This window comes from Anabrus simplex, chromosome 2, assembly GCF_040414725.1.
Source record: "Anabrus simplex isolate iqAnaSimp1 chromosome 2, ASM4041472v1, whole genome shotgun sequence".
NCBI lineage: Eukaryota > Metazoa > Arthropoda > Insecta > Orthoptera > Tettigoniidae > Anabrus > Anabrus simplex.
In genome coordinates this window covers 342260122-342281058 of record NC_090266.1, presented here as the reverse complement: position 1 = coordinate 342281058, position 20937 = coordinate 342260122, and the positions used below count along the sequence as shown (strand labels likewise).

The following is a 20937-nucleotide window of genomic DNA, read 5'->3' as shown; positions in this document are numbered from 1 at the left end:
AGATCTTCGTCGTGGAGACAAATGTACTCATAACTTTTCTCAGAATCTACCAATTTAAGTAGTTATCACCTCAAGAGGAAGCACTTGATCCACTGAGTGTTTTTAGACCAAAACAAACTGCGTACCTCAATTAGAACGAAAGATATGATTGCTTCAATGAGAAAAAATGTAGAAGAAATGAGACATCAGATTGAAAGTGTACTCATAACTTTCCTCAGAATCAATTAATTTGAATAGTTAAGAGCTGAAATGAAAGAGCTTGATCCACTGAGTGTTTTTAGGCCAAAACGAACTCCAAAAGACCAAAAGATATGATTGCTTCAAAGAGACAAAAAATTGAAGAAATCAAATAATTTGAGGAAGGTGGAAGTTAAGTGATTTATAGTACCTGATGACAAATCTGTGCATGAATACCTTTCAGTAAAAAAAGTGAAGGAAATCGACAGGATAGAATGGCCGGACTGACTGACTTTAGTTTTCATAAATATTTTTATATATAGATTGTTGTTTGTCTTAAACGCAATGTCAGTGCCCTTTTTGTTAAAAAATATTTTTTATTCCATTATTTGAGAGAAAGAAGAAGAGCTGCTCGACTAAGTGGTATGTCAATTAAGATTATTAAAATTTTATTAGTCAACCTATTTAATACAAATGATATTTGCAAAGTTAGGACTTACATCCTATTAAACTAAGGTCTAAAGGGACATATTTTGCCCTTTAAAAGGGCATCATCAGCCTTTTTACACTCATGCTAAAGGTAAAAATCAGGATCCTGATTGTCGATATAAGGAAAAGTATATAAAATGAGAATAAAAATTAGAATGAATATTATACAATATGTGCAATCGTGAGTTCCCAAATGACAATTGACAATTAAAAATCATTTAAAATGTTTGCGAAGAATTAAGAGTTGGTACGGTAATTACATCAGCAATCTTAAAATGATCTTAAAAAACTGTACAAACTAGGCCTTGACCAAATAAATAATAAGAAAGTCTATGGCTAAAGTTGCCGTATCAAGGTTCGTGAAATTCGGCTGGAAGCAACCTGATTTTAAATAGAGAGCAAATTAGAATCCAATAGCCACTCAAGACAACATAGAACCTCTCTCGTTGAAAAGTCGTAATGAAACTGTAGTATGGCACATGTAGATTATAAAGTTGTGTCCAATCAATCCATTAATCTCATATTTTACGAAGTGGGATCACGGTCTCAGTATTTTTGTTGAAGGAGTTGTGAGACGTTAACTAATAAGTGCCGCTGTACAAATTTTGTCAACTCGTATACCGATGGTTAAATGGGAACATTCTTACGTGTTGGCCGTAGTTTTGAATGTGGATTGACTATTGAAGAATATAGTGCAGAATCTGTAATGAAAAGGAGAATAAAAAGGTAAGAAGTTTAGAGGGAAAACGGTTAAATTACGGGAATTGATATAAAATCAATTACTTACGTTCTCGGTTTTTGCGGTATGAACTTGTTGCTTGTATGGTCTCGGAACGAGTGAGGTTTGAATGGCGTGTGTTGTATCTGTGTGGAACTGAGGGAGGGGGGTGTGATGGATGAACGGAAATAGGCGGAGCGTTGAGCTTGCGCGCTATTGGCTGTTGAAGATAGGGAGTTAAGGAAGAGGAGTGTAATGGAGAAGAGGAGGTGGACGGAGGGTTTAACCTACATGCCGTTGGCTGTGGAACATTAGCAGGGGCGGGGACGGAGGGAGTTACTTTTAAGGGGAAGTTGGAATCTTCATTGGAAGTTAGTTTGAGGTTCTTAAGGATTTTATTTAAATTTGGATTTAAAGATTGTAATAAATTGGGTAAAGTCTCGTATAGGGGATTTTTTATTTCGACGGGATCATTGAGATTTAGGTCTTTGTTGTAATGTTGATCCAGATATATGTAAATGTTTTCTAATTCGTTCATTAATTTTCCTTTATCTACTATTTTAATGATTGTTAGGTCCTGTTTGATAGTTGTGAAATGATGACCTGTATCTTTCATATGTGAGCTCATGGCTGAAAATTTATTATGTCTATTGGCATTGTAGTGTTCCTGGTATCTAGTAAGGAAGCTCCGGCCTGTTTGCCCTATATATGATTTTTCACATTGCGTGCATTTGAGCCTGTATATGCCTGAGTTTGAGTAAATACTATTGTTCATGTTGAGTGTATTGTGGTTGAAAAATAGGCTGTGATTGGTGTTTGTCGTCTTGAAGGCAATGTTAATGTTTTGTTTTTCAGAGGGTTTGTTGCTTGGTAAATGCCTGGATTATTGTATGTAAAGGTGGCGAATTTAGATTTTTTAGATTTTTCAGGGACGAGGTTTGTTGCTAGTTTATATTTAATTTTATTAATTATTCGGTTGATTATTTCTATTTTGAAGCCATTGAATTTTGCTAAGTTTTTAATATAATGAATTTCTGTTTTTAGATTCTTGGGTGATAATGGGATTTTTAAAGCTCTGTAAATTAAAGTATAGAAAGTTGCTTGCTTGTGGGAGTTGGGGTGTACAGATGAATTTTTGATTGTTATTGGAGTGTGGGTGGGTTTTCTGTAAAGTTTGTAACATGTAATAAGTGGTATGTTCCGAGCTGTCAGCGGAGAGATTGCTTGGAATGACATTAGTAGACGAATAATTTTAAGTGGCATTTATAGAAGTAGGAAAGATCACAATATGAAGATAAAGTTGGAATTCAAGAGGACAGACTGGGGCAAATATTCATTTATAGGAAGGGGAGTTAGGGATTGGAATAACTTACCAAGGGAGATGTTCAATAAATTTCCAATTTCTTTGAAATCGTTTAGGAAAAGGCTAGGAAAACAACAGATAGGGAATCAGCAATCTGGGCGACTGCCCTAAATGCAGATCAGTATTGATTGATTGATTGATTGATTGATTGATTGATTGATTGATTGATTGATTGATTGATTGATTGATTGATTGATTGATTGACTAGTTTTCTTACTTGCGCCAGGGTGAATGTTTTGTTGTTCCTAGCCATGTGGCGGTTAACTTGGCTCCACACACTTTCAATTGGAGAACAATGGTACGGAGGTAACCTTAAAATTTGCCTTCCCGACTGCAATGCGATATCATCTACTCCATACGCGCCACACAAATCCTTAATATGGTGGTGTGAGATGACATTAAGAAGTAGTGGCTACTAACCTCGACACATTTTCGAGAGTATTACCAGGATTTGCGTCTCTAAACTTCTTAAAAACGTTGAGAACACACTGTTTTTCTCCACTTCTCAATGCTTTTCCCTTCTTATGCTTTACGTGAGAATGGCTGGGCTCACCCATCTTCACTCCACATGGAACAAAGGTTATGTAAACGTAAATTAAAATGATTAACTAAATCCTAAACACCAAGACTAAGACTGACTACCACTGAGCTCGATAGCTGCAGTCGTTTAAGTGCGGCCAGTATCTAGTATTCGGGAGATAGTGGGTTTGAACCCCACTGTCGGCAGCCCTGAAGATGGTTTTCCGTGGTTTCTCATTTTCACACCAGGCATATGCTGGGGCTGTAGCTTAATTAAGGCCACGGCCGCTTCCTCGCCCAGTCCTAGCCCTTTCCTGTCCCATCGTTGCCATAAGACCTATCTGTGTCGGTGCGACGTAAAAGCCAATAGCAAAAGACTGACTACCAATTTAATTAATAATAATATATTACTAAATATTAGCACGAAAGAAACTCGTAATAATATGCTAAGTCACTAGTGTGCCAATAACACCCGGACCACAGCAGTAAACAGAAAGCACATGGATTGTATGTTAGCTAAATGAACCCCTAATGAATACTGCAATGACTGTTCCGCTGTTGACACATCGCCCCTCTCAAAAGGCACTTTAATGCATGAATATCAATTATAAATTGAACCTTAACAGCTTTTGAAAGGTGAAGATAAACAGATTTAGATGATGTACATCACTTTTATTTGGAAAGAACATTACTTAACACATATAAAGTATTTTTAATGCCTTACCAAAAGATAATAGTACCACTGCATTTATCACGTGTTTTTGGTTTTTACCGTATTTCCCAGGTTATATGAGATAGGAATACTAGCGCCACGCTAATGGGATTCACGGGAAATTTGAATCAACACCGTCTTTCAGATGTATAAGCACGCCTACCAACGTTTGTTAATCTAGCACAACCCCTTCTTGGTGTTCGGATATTTTTTTTCCGCCAGGGTATCTTCCTTATATTCATTGCATCAGCGTAGCTCTAGAGCGTTTAAATGTCGCATCTAATCTCGGGGCACAACCACCTAGTAAAGAGCTGGATGAAGTTTTCCTCCTTCAAGACCAGACTTTTATATTTGATAGAAATTGTACGTGTACTAAAATCTCGGAGAAGAAAAAAAAAACTTACTTTCTCATTGTAATATTACTCAATAATTAATAATAAAATAGTGCATATCATGATTAATATTCCTTGTATTAGAAGAGAAACCATTTCACATTTTTTATTTGATATTGGACTGGTTTATCCTATTCCACAAAGAACGTTTTAATGCAAGGACGAGGTATATGCCTTGCCATTGCAACTGGATTCCCGAATCATCAGATATGAAATTATGTTTTATGTGTGATTTCAGCTTTTTTATAGAAATTGTATGTACTGTATACTAAAATCTCTGAAATTAATATAGAATTCATTAAAAAATATTAAATATCCTATATTCTTGATTAATAAATTTCATGATGTTCCGTATTGATATCTATAGTATGTCATAGAAAGAAAGAGATCCACCTTATCAATACTAAATTTAATATTGTTATTTAAAACAGGACCGGTTTCGACTTATTACAAGTCATCTTCAGCTGTCATTTACATACACATTAGAATACATGTTCAAACAGTTGTATCTTACAAATAAACATGTCGTGTTTGATAGACATTAGGTAGTATGTCTAGAAGTGAAATTCTGCTTCTTACATCTAAGTTTAAAGGATCAAGAATATTAAAAAGATATCTATCTTTAACACATTAAAAAATTACAACACATGATAAAATTTGTTGTTTACACCTGACCTTGAATATAGCATTATCGTTCAAGTTTTACTTATAATAGTTCTTAAAAGGACTTTTATATTGCATTGTTTTTAGTCGACTAAATATGCTTAAATGTAGCCGCATGTGCTTATACAGATACTTCTTATTAGGCTTAGACTTCGTCAAAATGAGTAATGTGAATTCAAAGTTGAAATTACAATAACAAAGTGAAGTGCGTTTGAATTAATAGTGATCTAGGTAATTGTAACCTCTGTTGAATAACTCCTGCAATTATATGCTAATTTAAAATACATTTCATGCAAAGAAGACATTAGCACACTTCAATATATAAAGGTAGAAAGGTATAAAACAATCATATACGTTTTGTGAAATTCATATGAAGTAATGTTCTTTCCTCATGCGTATGTGTCAATTTCAAATGGGGTAGTATACTTTATATAAACTTTGTCAAATTAACAATATTCAACAGAGGTTACAATTACCTAGATCACTATTAATTCAAACGCACTTCACTTTGTTATTGTAATTTCAACTTTGAATTCACATTACTCATTTTGACGAAGTCTAAGCCTAATAAGAAGTATCTGTATAAGCACATGCGGCTACATTTAAGCATATTTAGTCGACTAAAAACAATGCAATATAAAAGTCCTTTTAAGAACTATTATAAGTAAAACTTGAACGATAATGCTATATTCAAGGTCAGGTGTAAACAACAAATTTTATCATGTGTTGTAATTTTTTAATGTGTTAAAGATAGATATCTTTTTAATATTCTTGATCCTTTAAACTTAGATGTAAGAAGCAGAATTTCACTTCTAGACATACTACCTAATGTCTATCAAACACGACATGTTTATTTGTAAGATACAACTGTTTGAACATGTATTCTAATGTGTATGTAAATGACAGCTGAAGATGACTTGTAATAAGTCGAAACCGGTCCTGTTTTAAATAACAATATTAAATTTAGTATTGATAAGGTGGATCTCTTTCTTTCTATGACATATCCTATATTGTTAATTAATTTTTCCTTTAATTACGGCTCCTAAAATCATTCCTTAATCAACCCCAAATGTCTACCTGCAATTAAAAAGAAATCCTCCGTTCTGAATTATTCCGTCAATCAAGAAAGTTAACCACACCCTGAAGTCTTGTTTAAGTTTGAAGTGGCGTGATAACCTGCTGGCTTGTGTTTGGCTAACTCATCTGATGGAGCTCTTGTAAAGAGCATGAATCTCCTTGCAGGTAGCTTGGCAATGCTGCTTACAAACGTCCGAGTCATTCTCTCTGTGGCACAACAATACTACTACTTCACAGTCATTATTCTCTGAGACTTAATAGCATATCTTTTCCAATTATTTTATGCTCTCTTCTCCTTGGGAGCTAACATGATCTGCCCTTGCAGTTTTCTCGCATTATATCTTCTTTACAGCCAGCTCATATTCAAGATGATGTATTCCCTCCTTTCTGAAAGGCTACATCTTATTCCCTAATTTTCTTTTACTAGTTCCTCATAGAAATAACATCACAATTTCAAGACATTTTCTGTTTTGGTATTTCCATTTCTGTGGACTTTCTGACCATATTTTTCTTTGAGGTTTTTTACCGTTTGTCAGAACATCCTCTAAATTTATTGATAGTTCTCCTTGTCTAAACACTTCCAAGCCATCTTTGCCTGTTGAACAGTTCCATTATTTCTCTTTAGTTCATAGTTGTTCCAAGCATCCTCTTTCTTATGTATAATATAAGCTTTCCATGCATTTTTTCTTTTAATTTTGCTTCTAATTCCATCATTCTACTAATTTATTCTTGCCTTCTGCCTGCCAACTGTGGCTACAAAACATATTTCTTCTTCTTTCTTTTTTTTTTTTTTTTCCTTCAGTAAAGTGATCTTCAGGATTTCCTTTCCCATTTCCAGAGTTTGTTCCTTCATACTCTTGCCTTTTCTCTAAGATTCTTAGAAGCTGAGTTTTCATTTGGTTTATTATCCAATCATCTTGAGCTAGGGTGTCCTAAATCCTGCATACATAAGGAGTGATATTCTATATGTTCTGTACTTAGCTCTGCAATTCTGCCTAAATACTCGCACATCATTCATTGGATATCTTTTCGTGTATCATATATAATGGCAATATACAGTTGAATCCGGTTTATTGTGATGTGGCTTTTAACGAGGTATTGGATATAATGACGAAATTTAAGAGTCCCGTCTAAATCCTATATAAACACTGTTTTTAAAAGATCACTCGTTACAACATATAATATAAAATAGCATATTTTCATCATATTTTCAGAGAAATGTATCGACTATAATGTCCACTGACAACAATGTAAAGCTTATTTTCAAACTCTTGTTTTCAGTTGATTGTATATTTCAGATCAGTCTGTCTGTTAAATGGTCAATGCAAGCATTGGTGTGAAGATACTGCAGAAGAAAAGTCAGAAATAATATGGCAATTTCAAAATGGGGGAAACAAACTTCAGTGTCGCGAAGGGATGGAGAGGATCACACTCAATGATTTCTAAAATTTGGAAGGACAGAAATAACAGCTCATTTATTAGCCAAGACAGTGTGTGACATTATTGCTCAATTTACATATTTGCTACTTCATTCCTCACTTATTATTTTATATTTTGCTGACACATAATTGCTGTACGTACTGAAGAAAAATTCCTCTCAGTCCCATTCCACAAATACTTTCTTGATCTGGGAGATAGTGGGTCCTAATCCCACTTTCGGCAGCTCTGAAGATGGTTTTCTGTGGCTTCCCATTTTCACACCAGTCAAATGCTGGGGCTGTACCTTAATTAAGACCACGGCCGCTTCCTTCCCATTCCTAGGCCTTTCCTGTCCCACCGTCGCCATAAGACCTATCTGTGTTTGTGCGACGTGAAACAAATAGCAAAAAAAAAAACTTTATTGCAAATACAGTACTACACTATCGGCAGCCCTGAAAATGGTTTTCCGTGGTTTCCCATTTTCACACCAGGCAAATGCTGGGGCTGTACCTTAAGTAAGGCCACGGCCGCTTCCTTCCAACTCCTAGGCCCTTCCTATCCCATCGTCGCCATAAGACCTATCTGTGTCGGTGCGACGTAAAGCCCCTAGCAAAAAAAAAATAAAATACAGTACTTATTTCACTTGTGTTTTTTTTTTAATGTTTTAACTTTATTCTGTTAATTAACTAAGTAAAGTGCAGCCTAGAAATTACAGATATGACATTTTTAGAAACAACCCTCCCCCCCCCCCCAAAAGAGAGTTTGTGTGACTATCGCCTATAATGACCGTTAATTGGTGGTCCCTTCAAAGTTGTTATAATGCGTTTTGACTGTACTTCTAATTCTCCTCCACAGCTTAAGGAGCTATTTTATTAATAGTCTTATATGGGAAGAAAGTATTTCCTTTAAGCATATCATAATCTACACACGATGCCTGGTGGCATAGTCACTGCCTTCTCATGGATGCTACTGCAGTTAGAATCCTAACCAGTACACGTGGGATTTTTGAAGTAGAACATTAGATCCCTGTTCTTCGGATTCTACATAACACTGGGGCTCCTGTGGCTATGATTACAATTTCAGCAATCACTTAAAACTACAAGCTTGCTTTATTTCATAATGTATACGGAAATTAAAAATGTTCTCACCATTCATTTTAAAATGTACAATTTCATGCTTTTCCAAAAAGCTATGACCAGTTTTTTTTTAAGCTACCTACATATTTACTTCAGTCATCTGGGAGTTCACTGCTTCCTAGTTGGACAGTCAGTCAGTCATGTTATTTTTTAATACTACTGCGTGTTGGCAGGGTAAATAAATGAGTACAGAACTTGGTAGCATCCTATTTCTAAGATTTATTAGCTAAGCACTAAACTACACAGGACAACACACAACTTTCACTCATAACACACCCTTACACAGTTTGCGTGCTCTCTCTCTCCCCCTTAGTTTCTCACTTGTTCTCACACTACACAGTTTTATATTCACACACACAAGGTCCCACTTCGCACGGCTACACGTTCTCTCCTTCGCCGTCAGTCCGCACTGTAGCACGCTAGTCAGACAATCACGGCAGCTCACACATTTCACAGCACTGGCAGTCGCTCACAACTGAACCACACTAACTGCAACCAAGGCAAGTCACTCCTCCCTTACATATCTGCGCCGGTCCTTCCAGAACAGTCCGGATGCTGGATATGTCCAGGAACCTCGTAAGATGGAAGACTCCAGATTAATCATCTGATAATTTCCACAGTCTCATGATGCGCTACCACGGACAGAAGCGAGAGGGGGCCGGTCTAGCACTTAAAGGCTTGCTCATGATTGGTCAAAGCGTAAGCGGGTGGACCGATACGGTGACGTCCCCACCTGTAACAAGTTGACATGGCGGATGCTATAACCATTACAATACTATTTATACTCCTTCCTCTGCCTTGTTTGTTTGTTTTATGAACCTTGAGTACAACAACGAATAGTTTTGTGTAATGTGTTTTCTCTGCTTCATTTCTTCTTCTACTTCTTCTCACTAACTTCAGCTGTTGTGAGTTTACACGTTTCCATTTCTCTTAATTTTTCTATATAAATTTTGTACATCAATCTGTTTACATCATATCTTTCAATTTCTCTGCACATTTCTATTTTATAGTGGTAGGTTATTAGCCCTATGCCATTCTAGCCACTAGAGGAACTGTTTCCTTTTGGCCACTGAAATTGCAAGATTTTCTTCCTGGGCTTTACGGTTTGGCTCCTTTTGTAGCATTTAATCACTTCTTACTGTGTGAGTTGGAGTTACCTCCACCAGTGTTGCTGCATTAACCCATTGGAATCACTTGGTGAGCTGTGACAGCACGTGGATCGAATGACGTGCTCAGCTCGCCGTGTCTCGCTTACCTTCTACATTCCCTTTGCAATATAATTTCTCACAATACACATTGTCAGGGATGAGAAGCATGTTATGTTGGTAAACAATGTTGTCCATACTTCTGTGTGACACTGGGATTGTTGAAAATCGTTTAGGTAGATATTCAGTATGTGCAACATAAGTTTTTGATAGCATCATAAGGGATTTGAAATGTTACAAATCTTACGTGGAATAACTTGTAGAGAGATGTGTTCACTGCGACAGTCGGGGACCCACCTGCTGTTCCCCATAAGTACATTCACTTTTATAACCTAATATAATTTATCACACGCCATTATTCATTGCTCAATCATGCTGTAGCACTTCCATTGGCTGAGATACAATCGGATATGACGCCATTTCCAGCAATGAAGTGAAATTAATTCCATTACCAACCCACGCGCAATAAAAATACAACTAAATGTGTTGTGTAACGAAACAATGTGGTTGGACCAATAGCTTTTTCACTAGCAGGCATGATAAATTACTTCAGCTTTTTGAATGCGCTATTCTCACCATACGGAATGTTAAGAGACCTAACGCTGCTTCATGGCCCTAACCTGGGGGGATTACGCCCCCAGACCCCCTTTGTAAGATCCCAGTCCAATGGTTTTGTCGATAACCTACCCTAACCTACCCTGACCAATGGTTTGGTCACTAGCCGAACCTAACCAATCCAGACCAATGGTTCTGTCACAAGTTGCCAGCCTTGTGCACCGCACGATCACGACCATCATGAGAAGTTGGCGAGAAAGAAACAAATGACAGTGCAATCAGTGCAGTAACTGAACTTTTGCCACTGTTTATTTTCATTGGTATTCAGTATTCATTATGCATTAGAATCGGCATCGTGGTAATGACGACGAGAGTTTGAAAGCGCTTGTAGACAGTGTTCTAAATTATGTTTATGGCAATAATGATGTTTTGGAAAATGAATCAGAGTTCGAGGGTAGTGATAGCAATAGTGAAAGTTACTCGAGTGAGAAGAGCATTGAAGAAAGTGAAGAAAGTGAATGTGCTGCGCCAGGTCCTTCCAAATGCGTGCGGCTGGTGACATAAAAGAACCATAGTGGTTGGAAATTTGAGAATAAAGACAATAATCCTGATACGTATCCGTTTCATGGATACGGCTGTGTTTTAGAAATACCTACACAAAATTTAGATTCTGCCTACCGTTCGAACTTGCGATGATAATAGAGTACACAGATCCGCTCTTTTGAAATTATTTCAAATGAAATATTTTTACCACAGTCAGCAGTCATTCAAGGAATGAAGTATGGACAAGTCATAAGTCATACAGTACGTGGCCACATTATTAGTCCGAAGAACCTTTTTAACAATTCTTTTCACTTGACACCCTACTTCTTGAATGTATGTAACAGGAAATCCATTGTTGATGCTTGCATTGTAGGATATGGTATTCTTGATAGTAATGTGACTTGTGGAACTTATTACATCTATAAATTCCTGCCTTTTTTTAGTTCAGTACTTTAGCATAAATATATGAGGAAACAGGTTCTGCATTTTTTGTGTCAGATGTGTGTTTGGTTTACTGCTAATGAATGTCTGGCTGTGTTTGAGATATTTGTGCTAAATCAGTGTTGGTAACAAAAACTTTATGAGATTGCAGTGGTTTTAAATATGTTACTAGGGAAATCAGATAGTTTATTGATAACAGAATTATGGCGAAGTCTCAGGACCTTTCTCCTCCAAAATTTGTGAAGCGACTTTTGTACCATAGAAATCTAACACAACAAGAAATAGCTGCCCATTCAGGCCTATCTTAGACCTCTGTGCATCGTATATGTGATGAAAATGAAACTGGGAAAGATTACACAAAGAACAGAAGAGGGAAATTTGAAAGGAAGGGAAATGTGACTCGAAGAGCAGGACGTGAAAGGAAACAGAACGGTGCCTTTTATTACTATAAACCTTAGTGGTATCACGGTATCCGAAAGGAGAGCGTCGACTTGCTTCTAGCTTGTACCAATGTCGTCGACCAGGCGAGGAAGCCAGACTCACTGAGTGAATGATGAAATAGAGGCTATAGTGGGCAAGAAACTATCAACATTTCACCACAGAAGACTGGAAAAGGGTTAAGTTCCTTGTATAAATTCCTTAAAAAATATTTTTTTAACTAGAAAAATTCCAACAAGTATTTACAACTTTAAATTTCGTACACATCATCTTCACTTCTAGGTTTGCTTCAGTGATGAATCCACTTTTTAGGTTTCTAGCGAGAAGTTCCTGTTTTACATGTAATTAATCTCATAATGGAACCGTATTGAGGATAATATATTAAAATTATAAAATTCTTTTATTAACAACCACCTACTCAATACAATATAATACACTCATTGAATTATAAAATAATCATGAGGTGTCTTAAAAAATGGCTTAAATAACGGAACATGTTTCGTTCGGCATTGCGAACATCATCAGCCGTTAGTACAAAGACTAAGGTCAGGGCCCTGAACTTAAGTGATTAAAATTGTTAAAAGAATAACGATGTCATAATAAAAAGTAATATGATAACATTAGACATAATTAGTAACAGTATGTACAGATTAACAGCAAGAATTTATGGTGAAATACATTGAACGATGGCAGTCTGTGGAGTTAAAAGCAATCATGGGGTTGTTAAAGTAAAAAACAAAAATAGATATTGTAGACAATTAAAATGTATGTCAGTGTGTGAAGCGTGGATTAGTTATTGACGTTGGAGTTCTTACAATTGTGCGAAAACAAAAGTTGAATTAGAGTTAATTGAACAGTACAAGTCAAATAGAACCAGTCAAAAGGTGCATGACGACGTAACCAAGGATGATATGACGTGATCACCGGTAATTGCAAATTCTGTAGGAGAGAGAATCACAATGCCAGAAGGAAATACAAGTTGAACTAGTCCACATTCACGCGCTAGCATAAAATTAAAAACATATACAATGTAGAACATCACTGATGAACTCATTAAGGAGTAACTGTGATCTTGAATAAGGGAGAGTTCAGGCAATCCGTAGATGAATGAAGCAGATTATGGCACAATTGGAGTTTGAAATCTGGAATGAAAGAAAAGGGAGGAAAATAAAATTATGTTATAACGGAAAATGAAGAAGGAGAAAAGAAAAAATTGAAAGAGGAGGCTTACCCTTGGGACTAGTGTGAGGTGTCCGCTAGTGTTAGCTGCGTGAAGAAAACTGGCGAGTAGCTTTATTGCTGCTTCTAGTGTTATATGTGTGTATATGTAGAGGCGGGGAGTGAGTCATGTGAGGCGGAGGGGCGACCGATTCTTTGGGCGGGTCGAATGTTCGTGGAGGGGGTGTTGCATGAAGGGGCGGTAGAGCAGTAGCTGTTGTTACAGAGGAAATATTATTATTATTATTATTATTATTATTATTATTATTATTATTATTATTATTATTATTATTATAGTCACAGCGTGCTAACATCCCTTAATGAGCTTGACAAATGATGTCAAATTCACTAAGGAAGACGAGATCAACGGTTCTCTAAACTTTTTGGATTTAAACGTTTCAAGAGAGAATAATAAATTAATTTTTCAAATATTTAGAAAGCCTTCTTGTGCCCCCATCACTAAAAGAAACGATTCCTTACATCCGCAATCTCATAAACAGGCTGCATTTTTTAGTCTTGTCTTTAGAGCATTAAAAATCCCGCTTACAACTGAAAATCGCAAAAGAGAACTAAACTTATCAAGGATTTGGCCAGAATTAATGGCTATAATCCCTTGATGATTAATAAAATCATCAACAAGATAAAATTAACAACCGCAACGAAACTGATTCCGGACAAGCCTAAAAAAACGAAATATGCTCCCTTTACCTACACGAACCCAGGCTTATTTCAAGTTACTAACCCTCTAAAGAAATACGATATTAATATCGCTTATAGAACCTGATATACGAACCGTAATATATTCTTCAATTCTAATATAGTTAACATTAACCACAATAAATTCTCGAACTCTGTTATCTATAGGCTTAAATGCACCCATTATGGTTTTTCTTATATCGGACAGACCGGACGTAGCTTTTTGACCAGATACCTTGAACACTACAACGCTTCGAAACATAAAAAGTATTCCGCCATGAGCACCCATATGGAAGAAACTGGCCACAGTTTTACGACAATTGAAAAAGACCCTCAAATCTTGAAATATGTCGATAAAAGTAAACTTATGACAGAGTTTGAGAACATTTATATATTCTTAGACCAGTATTTTAATAGAAATCAAAATTTAAATGATACTTCAGAAATTAAAAGTCCAATAATCGAAAAAATTCCAGAACTACTTTTTCTTTTCAATATAAATAATAATAACTTTATGAGAATTTTTAATTATACAACCGCTAATAATATTTCCTCTGCAACAACAGCTACTGCTCTACCGCCCCTTCATGCAACACCCCCTCCACGAACATTCGACCTGCCCAAAGAATCGGTCGCCCCTCCGCCCCACATGACTCACTCCCCGCCTCTACATATACATACATATAACACTAGAAGCAGCAATAAAGCTACTCGCCAGTTTACTTCACGCAGCTAACACTAGCGGACACCTCACACTAGTCCCAAGGGTAAGCCTCCTCTTTCAATTTTTTCTTTTCTCCTTCTTCATTTTCCGTTATAACATAATTTCATTTTCCTCCCTTTTCTTTCATTCCAGATTTCAAACTCCAATTGTGCCATAATCTGCTTCATTCATCTACGGATTGCCTGAATTCTCCCTTATTCAAGATCACAGTTACTCCTTAATGAGTTCATCAGTGATGTTCTACATTGTATATGTTTTTAATTTTATGCTAGCGCGTGAATGTGGACTAGTTCAACTTGTATTTCCTTCTGGCATTGTGATTCTCTCTCCTACAGAATTTGCAATTACCGGTGATCACGTCATATCATCCTTGGTTACGTCGTCATGCGCTTTTTGACTGGTTCTATTAGACTCGTACTGTTCAATTAACTCTAATTCAACTTTTGTTTTCGCACAATTGTAAGAACTCCAACGTCAATAATTAATCCACGCTTCACACATCGACGTACATTTTAATTGTCTACAATATCTATTTTTGTTTTTTACTTTAACAACCCCATGATTGTTTTTAACTCCACAGACTGCCATCGTTCAATGTATTTCACCATAAATTCTTGTAGTTGATCTGTACATACTGTTACTAATTAAGTCTAATGTTATCATATTACTTTTTATTACGACATTGTTATTCTTTTAACAATTTTAATCACTTAAGTTCAGGGCCCTGACCTTAGTCTTTGTACTAACGGCTGATGATGTTCGCAGTGCCGAACGAAACATGTTCCGTTATTTAAGCCATTTTTTAAGACACCTCATGATTATTTTATAATTCAATGAGTGTATTATATTGTATTGAGTAGGTGGTTGTTAATAAAAGAATTTTATAATTTTAATAAGTTCCTGTTTGTAGGAAGATTGTCTTTTCAAAACTATGACAAGAACTGTGTCCAGCACCCAGTAAAACATCGTACAGTGATCATGATTTGGTCAGTAATGAGTTGAAAGGGATTGGGACGTCTTCTGATTGTGGAGGGTATAAAGCGTCAAGATTGGTGCAAACAAATACTTGAAAAGAGACATCCCGCAATTGAGGGACTGGGTTAGTGAAGGTGAAAACAAGATTTTCATGCTATGCAGAAAAATCTATTAGAGCTTTTCTGAGCCAGTGTAAGTGGCTCAGACGATTGAGGTACTGGCCTTCTGACCCCATCTTGGCAGGTTTGATCCTGGCTTAGTCCGGTGGTATTAGGAGGTGCTCAAATTCGACAGCCTCATGTTGGTATATTTACTGGCACGTTAAAGATTTCCTGCAGGACTACATGCTGGCACCTTGGTGTCTGTGAAAACCGTGAAAAAGTAGTAGGACGTAAAGCGAATAACATTATTATTATTATTATTATTATTATTATTATTATTATTATTATTATTATTATTATTATTATTATTATTATTATTCTGAAGGAGAAAGAAATTCCTCTTTTGGATTGGCCTGCTAATTCATCAAAACTGAACCATATAGAAAATGTGAGGCAGTGTCTGAAATGTGATATTGGAACTCTTAGAACTGCATATGACACCCTAAATTAAACATACTGCTATTTTATTCATAAGTGAATGTGTAATATTCCATTAAATGTCAGTTGTTCGAAAAATTAAGATTTTTTATGTTGAGTCTAATAAATTGATCAAAATGTAACTTTCAATGTTATGAATCCAAAATTTACATGAATTAACTTCATTAGTTAATATTTTATGCATGTTTTTGTGTGACAGGTACACTCAAGCTACTGGCAGGCAAACTAAATCTGATTCGACAGTCATCAATGTGGCCATTTATTGTGGCTTGAATGGGTTAAGATTATCTTCTCTGTTAAGAAAAGCCACTGAGGATTTCATTGTATCCCTTACAAGGTGCGCACAAAGGGTACTATTGGCTGTGGCCAGCTGAACTCCAATTTTTAAGATGTTTCTGCACTATTGGTTTTTAGCATGTGACACGCAGTATATAGCTCCCCTGTCTTCGGACCAAGCTTAGCTGGATTTTATTGCCTGTTATCAGCTTGTGCAATGTACACAATCATATTGTGTGTGTAAGTGGGTGGGTTTGGTGGTTGAAATATATATCCCCCCACGATAGTGACTTTTATTTTACATGGTCATAGAGTGAACATGTTTTATGTATGGATTACATTTTTTTACATGGCGGAAATAGCTAATCTCTCATTGTAGAGCCAGCTGTGACAGGTTTCAATGTAGGTTAAGTTCCACTTACGAATATAGTAAACAATTTATCATTTTTTTACTTTTGCAGGTATACGATACTTGTTGGACAAGCTCCTTTTGAGACAGCATCCCTCAGGGAAACGTATATGCGCATTGTCAACAACAACTATTCAGTTCCTGGAAACATATCAGAACATGCTTCTGGACTTATCCAGCAGTTACTCCATCCTAAACCTGAGGCCCGACCATCACTGGATGAAATTTTGAAGCACGATTTCTTCACGTGTGGGTATACCCCAAAAACACTTTCTCCAGCCTGCTGCTTCAGTGTGCCAAAGTTCCCTAAACTAGCTGAGTTCAAGAGGTCAGTACTATTACTCTTTAGCATGTGCTTCACTGTGCTAATATGACATATTTCTTATACTTTGGTACAAATTTAGAAATTCAAGAATTTTGCTTTGTGATGATGTTTTAATGTAATTTTATTCACTTTCAGCTGTAGTTATGCTATCATAATGGACTTGCATTGAATGCAGGTATGTTTTATTGATGATATACTTTTTAATGCTACACTCACAGAGGGTATAATATTTCTACAGAAATTGTTCATGTATCTATTCTCCAGCATTTCTTCTATGCATTGAATCTTTAGCAATTGTAGGTCATTTTCAGTTTTGAGTTCGTATGAGGGTTGTTCATAATTTAATAAGACTTACCTTATTTCTTCCTTCTTTATGACAAAGTGGATAACTTTGTATTGGCTTTTTCAGGTTTTAAGTCATGTAGTGTACATCAAGTGCATGTTATTCAGATGCTCAGTAAAAGATCTAAATTGCACGGTATGACCTGATACATGTGTTGATTTTTAGTAGTGGCAACTAATTTTTATTTAGATACATAGCATACTTACAAAGTTAGGTGTTTTACAAGGCTTCGAAGTATTCACAACTGTTCTGTAGCACTGGTTCCCAGCAATGTGGAAGCCGTTGAATGCTGTTGAGAGCATCTGATCTCTGGAGGTCACAGACGGAGCGGTCGGTGGCCTGGAGAATGTCATCCACTGTGTAGAAGCGGACCCCTCAAAGTGGTGCTTTCATTTGAGAGATGCGATCATGGTCTCAGGGCCTGAGATCTGAAGAATAAGAGGGGTGGTAAAGCACTTCCCAGCCCCAGCAATTGAACAACTCAGTCACAGCTCCTGCTGCATGTGGCCTTGCATTGTCATGCAGAATGATGGGTGGGTTATTCAGGAAGTGTCCATATTTTCTTCTTGGAGCTGCTACCAGGTTCATTTGCAAAAATGCACAGTAATACTCTGCTTAAACAGTATGTCCTCAGGGAACGGTGTGCTTTATGCTAACACCATCCCAGTTGTAGGCAGCGATCAGCATGTTCTTCACATTGGTTCCGGTCAGCCGAACCGTACCCATCAGATCTATCATAAATTACAAGACTAGTCCAACTTATGAAGTGTCACAATATGTTCACAAATTTCTTAGAACACATTTCAAATTCGACAACAATACATCTATAAAGAACTCTGTCGAATTCTGTAATGCTCCTAAAAATTTAGAGTTAAATTCCAATCACACAATACACTTATTTGATATTAAAAATATGTATCCTAGTATTCCGATAATAGAAACCATTAACACTATTAAAGAGAATTTGAGCTAATTTAGCCACTTGAGCTTTCAAGAAACAAATTAATTTTTAATCGCCCTAGACTTTGTCTTAAATAATAACTATTTCTTGTTTAACAACAAAGCCTACCGATAAAAAGGTATTCCAATGGGTGCTCCAACATCGGGCATCTTAGCCTAAATTTACATTTACCACATGGAAAATACTAAAATTATTGATAATAATAATAGTAATAATAATAGTAATAATAATAATAATAATAATAATAATCGTATGGCCTCAGCTACCGTTTGCAGACATTTCGATTTGATGCCATCTGGCTGTCTGCTCGTCAATTTCGACGTTCCGTTTTTACTCTAGGTCCGCTAGATGGCAGACAGAGTAAACCGGATCTCTCTTGGGCATCTATGGCTGATATTTAATTAATTTTGTCGGGTAAATACCAAATGTATCACCAGAGATCTTTTACTTGCCGACATCGTACGACATGGAGTGTCGAATGAACTTTTTCCCGCCCTTCAAAAATCCGACTACCTCTGCTGGGTTTGAACCCGCTATCTTGGGATCCGGAGGCCGACACTCTACCACGGATCCACAGAGGCAGCTAAAATTATTGATGAACTTGAAGGATTGTACCACTGGTCTAGATTTGTAAATGGCACCTCTGTAATATTAGATGAAAGAATAACTAATGGTCAGACCTTTTTAAATCACCTTAACTCTCTCACATTTGATTCTGAAGTATGTAATAGTTTGAATTATTTTGACTTGAAAGTTACTAGAAAAAGGAACCTATCATTTAATATCTTTAGGAAACCAACGCAGACCATTAACATTATCAAAAATTATTCCATACACCCGGGAGCTAATAAAAGAGCTGGTTTCTTTAGTATGATCTACAGAGCATTTAATATTCCTCTTTCAGCTCCGGATCTAAAAAAGAAATGAATTCTATATACTTTATAGCATATAACAATGGCTATAATAAAGAATTTGTAGACGGGGTTATAAATTTTAAAAATAATAAAAACCTGTGACTACTTTAGTGAAAGAACAGAAAGAAGAAAGAAATGTGCCATTTTCAGATATAATAACAGTAAAGTATATAGGATTACGAATTTATTCAAGAGACGTAATTTAAAATAATATTATATAAACAGTATTTCATACCAATTGTAACGTACGGACTAGAAACACTGGTAACTAATAAGAGACAAGATAGTAAGATCCAAGCAGTAGAAATGAAATTTTTTAAGAATATTGGTAAAAAGACAAGAAGAGATAGAATTCAAAATATTAAAATCAGAGAAGAGCTAAATATAGAACCATTAGTACAGAAGATACAGAAAGCAAGACTGAGATGGTTTGGACATGTAAAAAGAATGGGAAAGGAACGGGTAGCAAGAAGGGAATTGGAAAGAGAAGTTAAGGGAATGAGACCAGTTGGAAGACCGAGAAGAAGGTGGATGGGTCAGATTTGGAAGGGGAGAAGCTGGATTGGATGTGGGGGAAGAAATGGAGCTGGAAAAGTGGAAGGATAGCATGAAGTGGAGAAGGCTTGTTAGCCACACCCGGGTGACTGGAGTGGGACATTGATGATGATGACATAATTTAAGAATCACTTTTAGGAACAACAACACAAACTCTAAATTATTTCATAACACCTGATCGTTAATAATAACTGTAAAAATCAAAATTCAGATGTCTACAAATTGAAATGTGTGAGTTGTTTAATCACGTATATCGGGCAGACCAGAAGAAACGTTGTTACAAGATATCAGGAACATGCCAGGGCTAAGAAATACAACAGATACTCGGCCATGAGTGATCACATGACAGACTTAAACCACATGTTTACAAACATAGACAATGGCCTTAAAATCTTGAAAACTTTAAATAAAGGCCATATATTGAACATATACGAGAAAATATACATTTATCTGGACTAGAAGAACAATCCAACAGGTAATTTAAACCATCTTTCTGAGAAGATTAACATCTTGTATGAGGAATTGAGTAAAGTGAAAGTTAGAAAGAAACGTCAAACTTTAACATGTCAGACGCTTGATGACACTCAAGTCGTTCCTCTGCCCGGAACATGCTCTCCCACTTCCCCTCCACACTCCCCGCACAACATAGCTACTACTTGTTTGAATTCAGATAGACACATACCACAGCAGAGGTGTGTCCTCTTCCGTGCGTCAAGGCCAATAACAAGGAACCAAGTAACACAATTTAGATCATATATATTATTTCATCTTCCATCTCTCTTCACTTATATGTCAGACCGAACATTATTCAGTTATTCAATTCTACAACTAACTTTACTGCTTCGTCCCCGTGTTGACTTGGAATCCTGAAGCGTTCATTCTTAAATGCAATTTAAAGGAATTTCTATCAAGGATCTTAAGGATCCTTTATCAAGAAATATTTTAAATCAAAGGTTTTTACTCACATCAATGTTCATCTTACGATTGTATGAATGCGAATGTTAGTTTCCACGAACTTTGTCGTCAAGAATTTTAATGAACAATTCACATCAATTTTATTGACTATATGACTTGAAACCTTAACAAAGTTTACAA

General features: G+C 36.2%; 1 protein-coding gene across 1 annotated transcript in view; it reads left to right on the top strand.

Moving 5' to 3' along the window:
- Positions 1-20937, top strand: part of LOC136864128 (serine/threonine-protein kinase PLK1) — a 390167-nt gene that overhangs the window by 198085 nt on the left and 171145 nt on the right. Inside the window, exon 6 of the mRNA XM_067140737.2 lies at positions 16797-17072. Within this exon, the coding sequence (XP_066996838.2) occupies positions 16797-17072 (276 nt within the window). The remainder of the gene's footprint in view (positions 1-16796; positions 17073-20937) is intronic.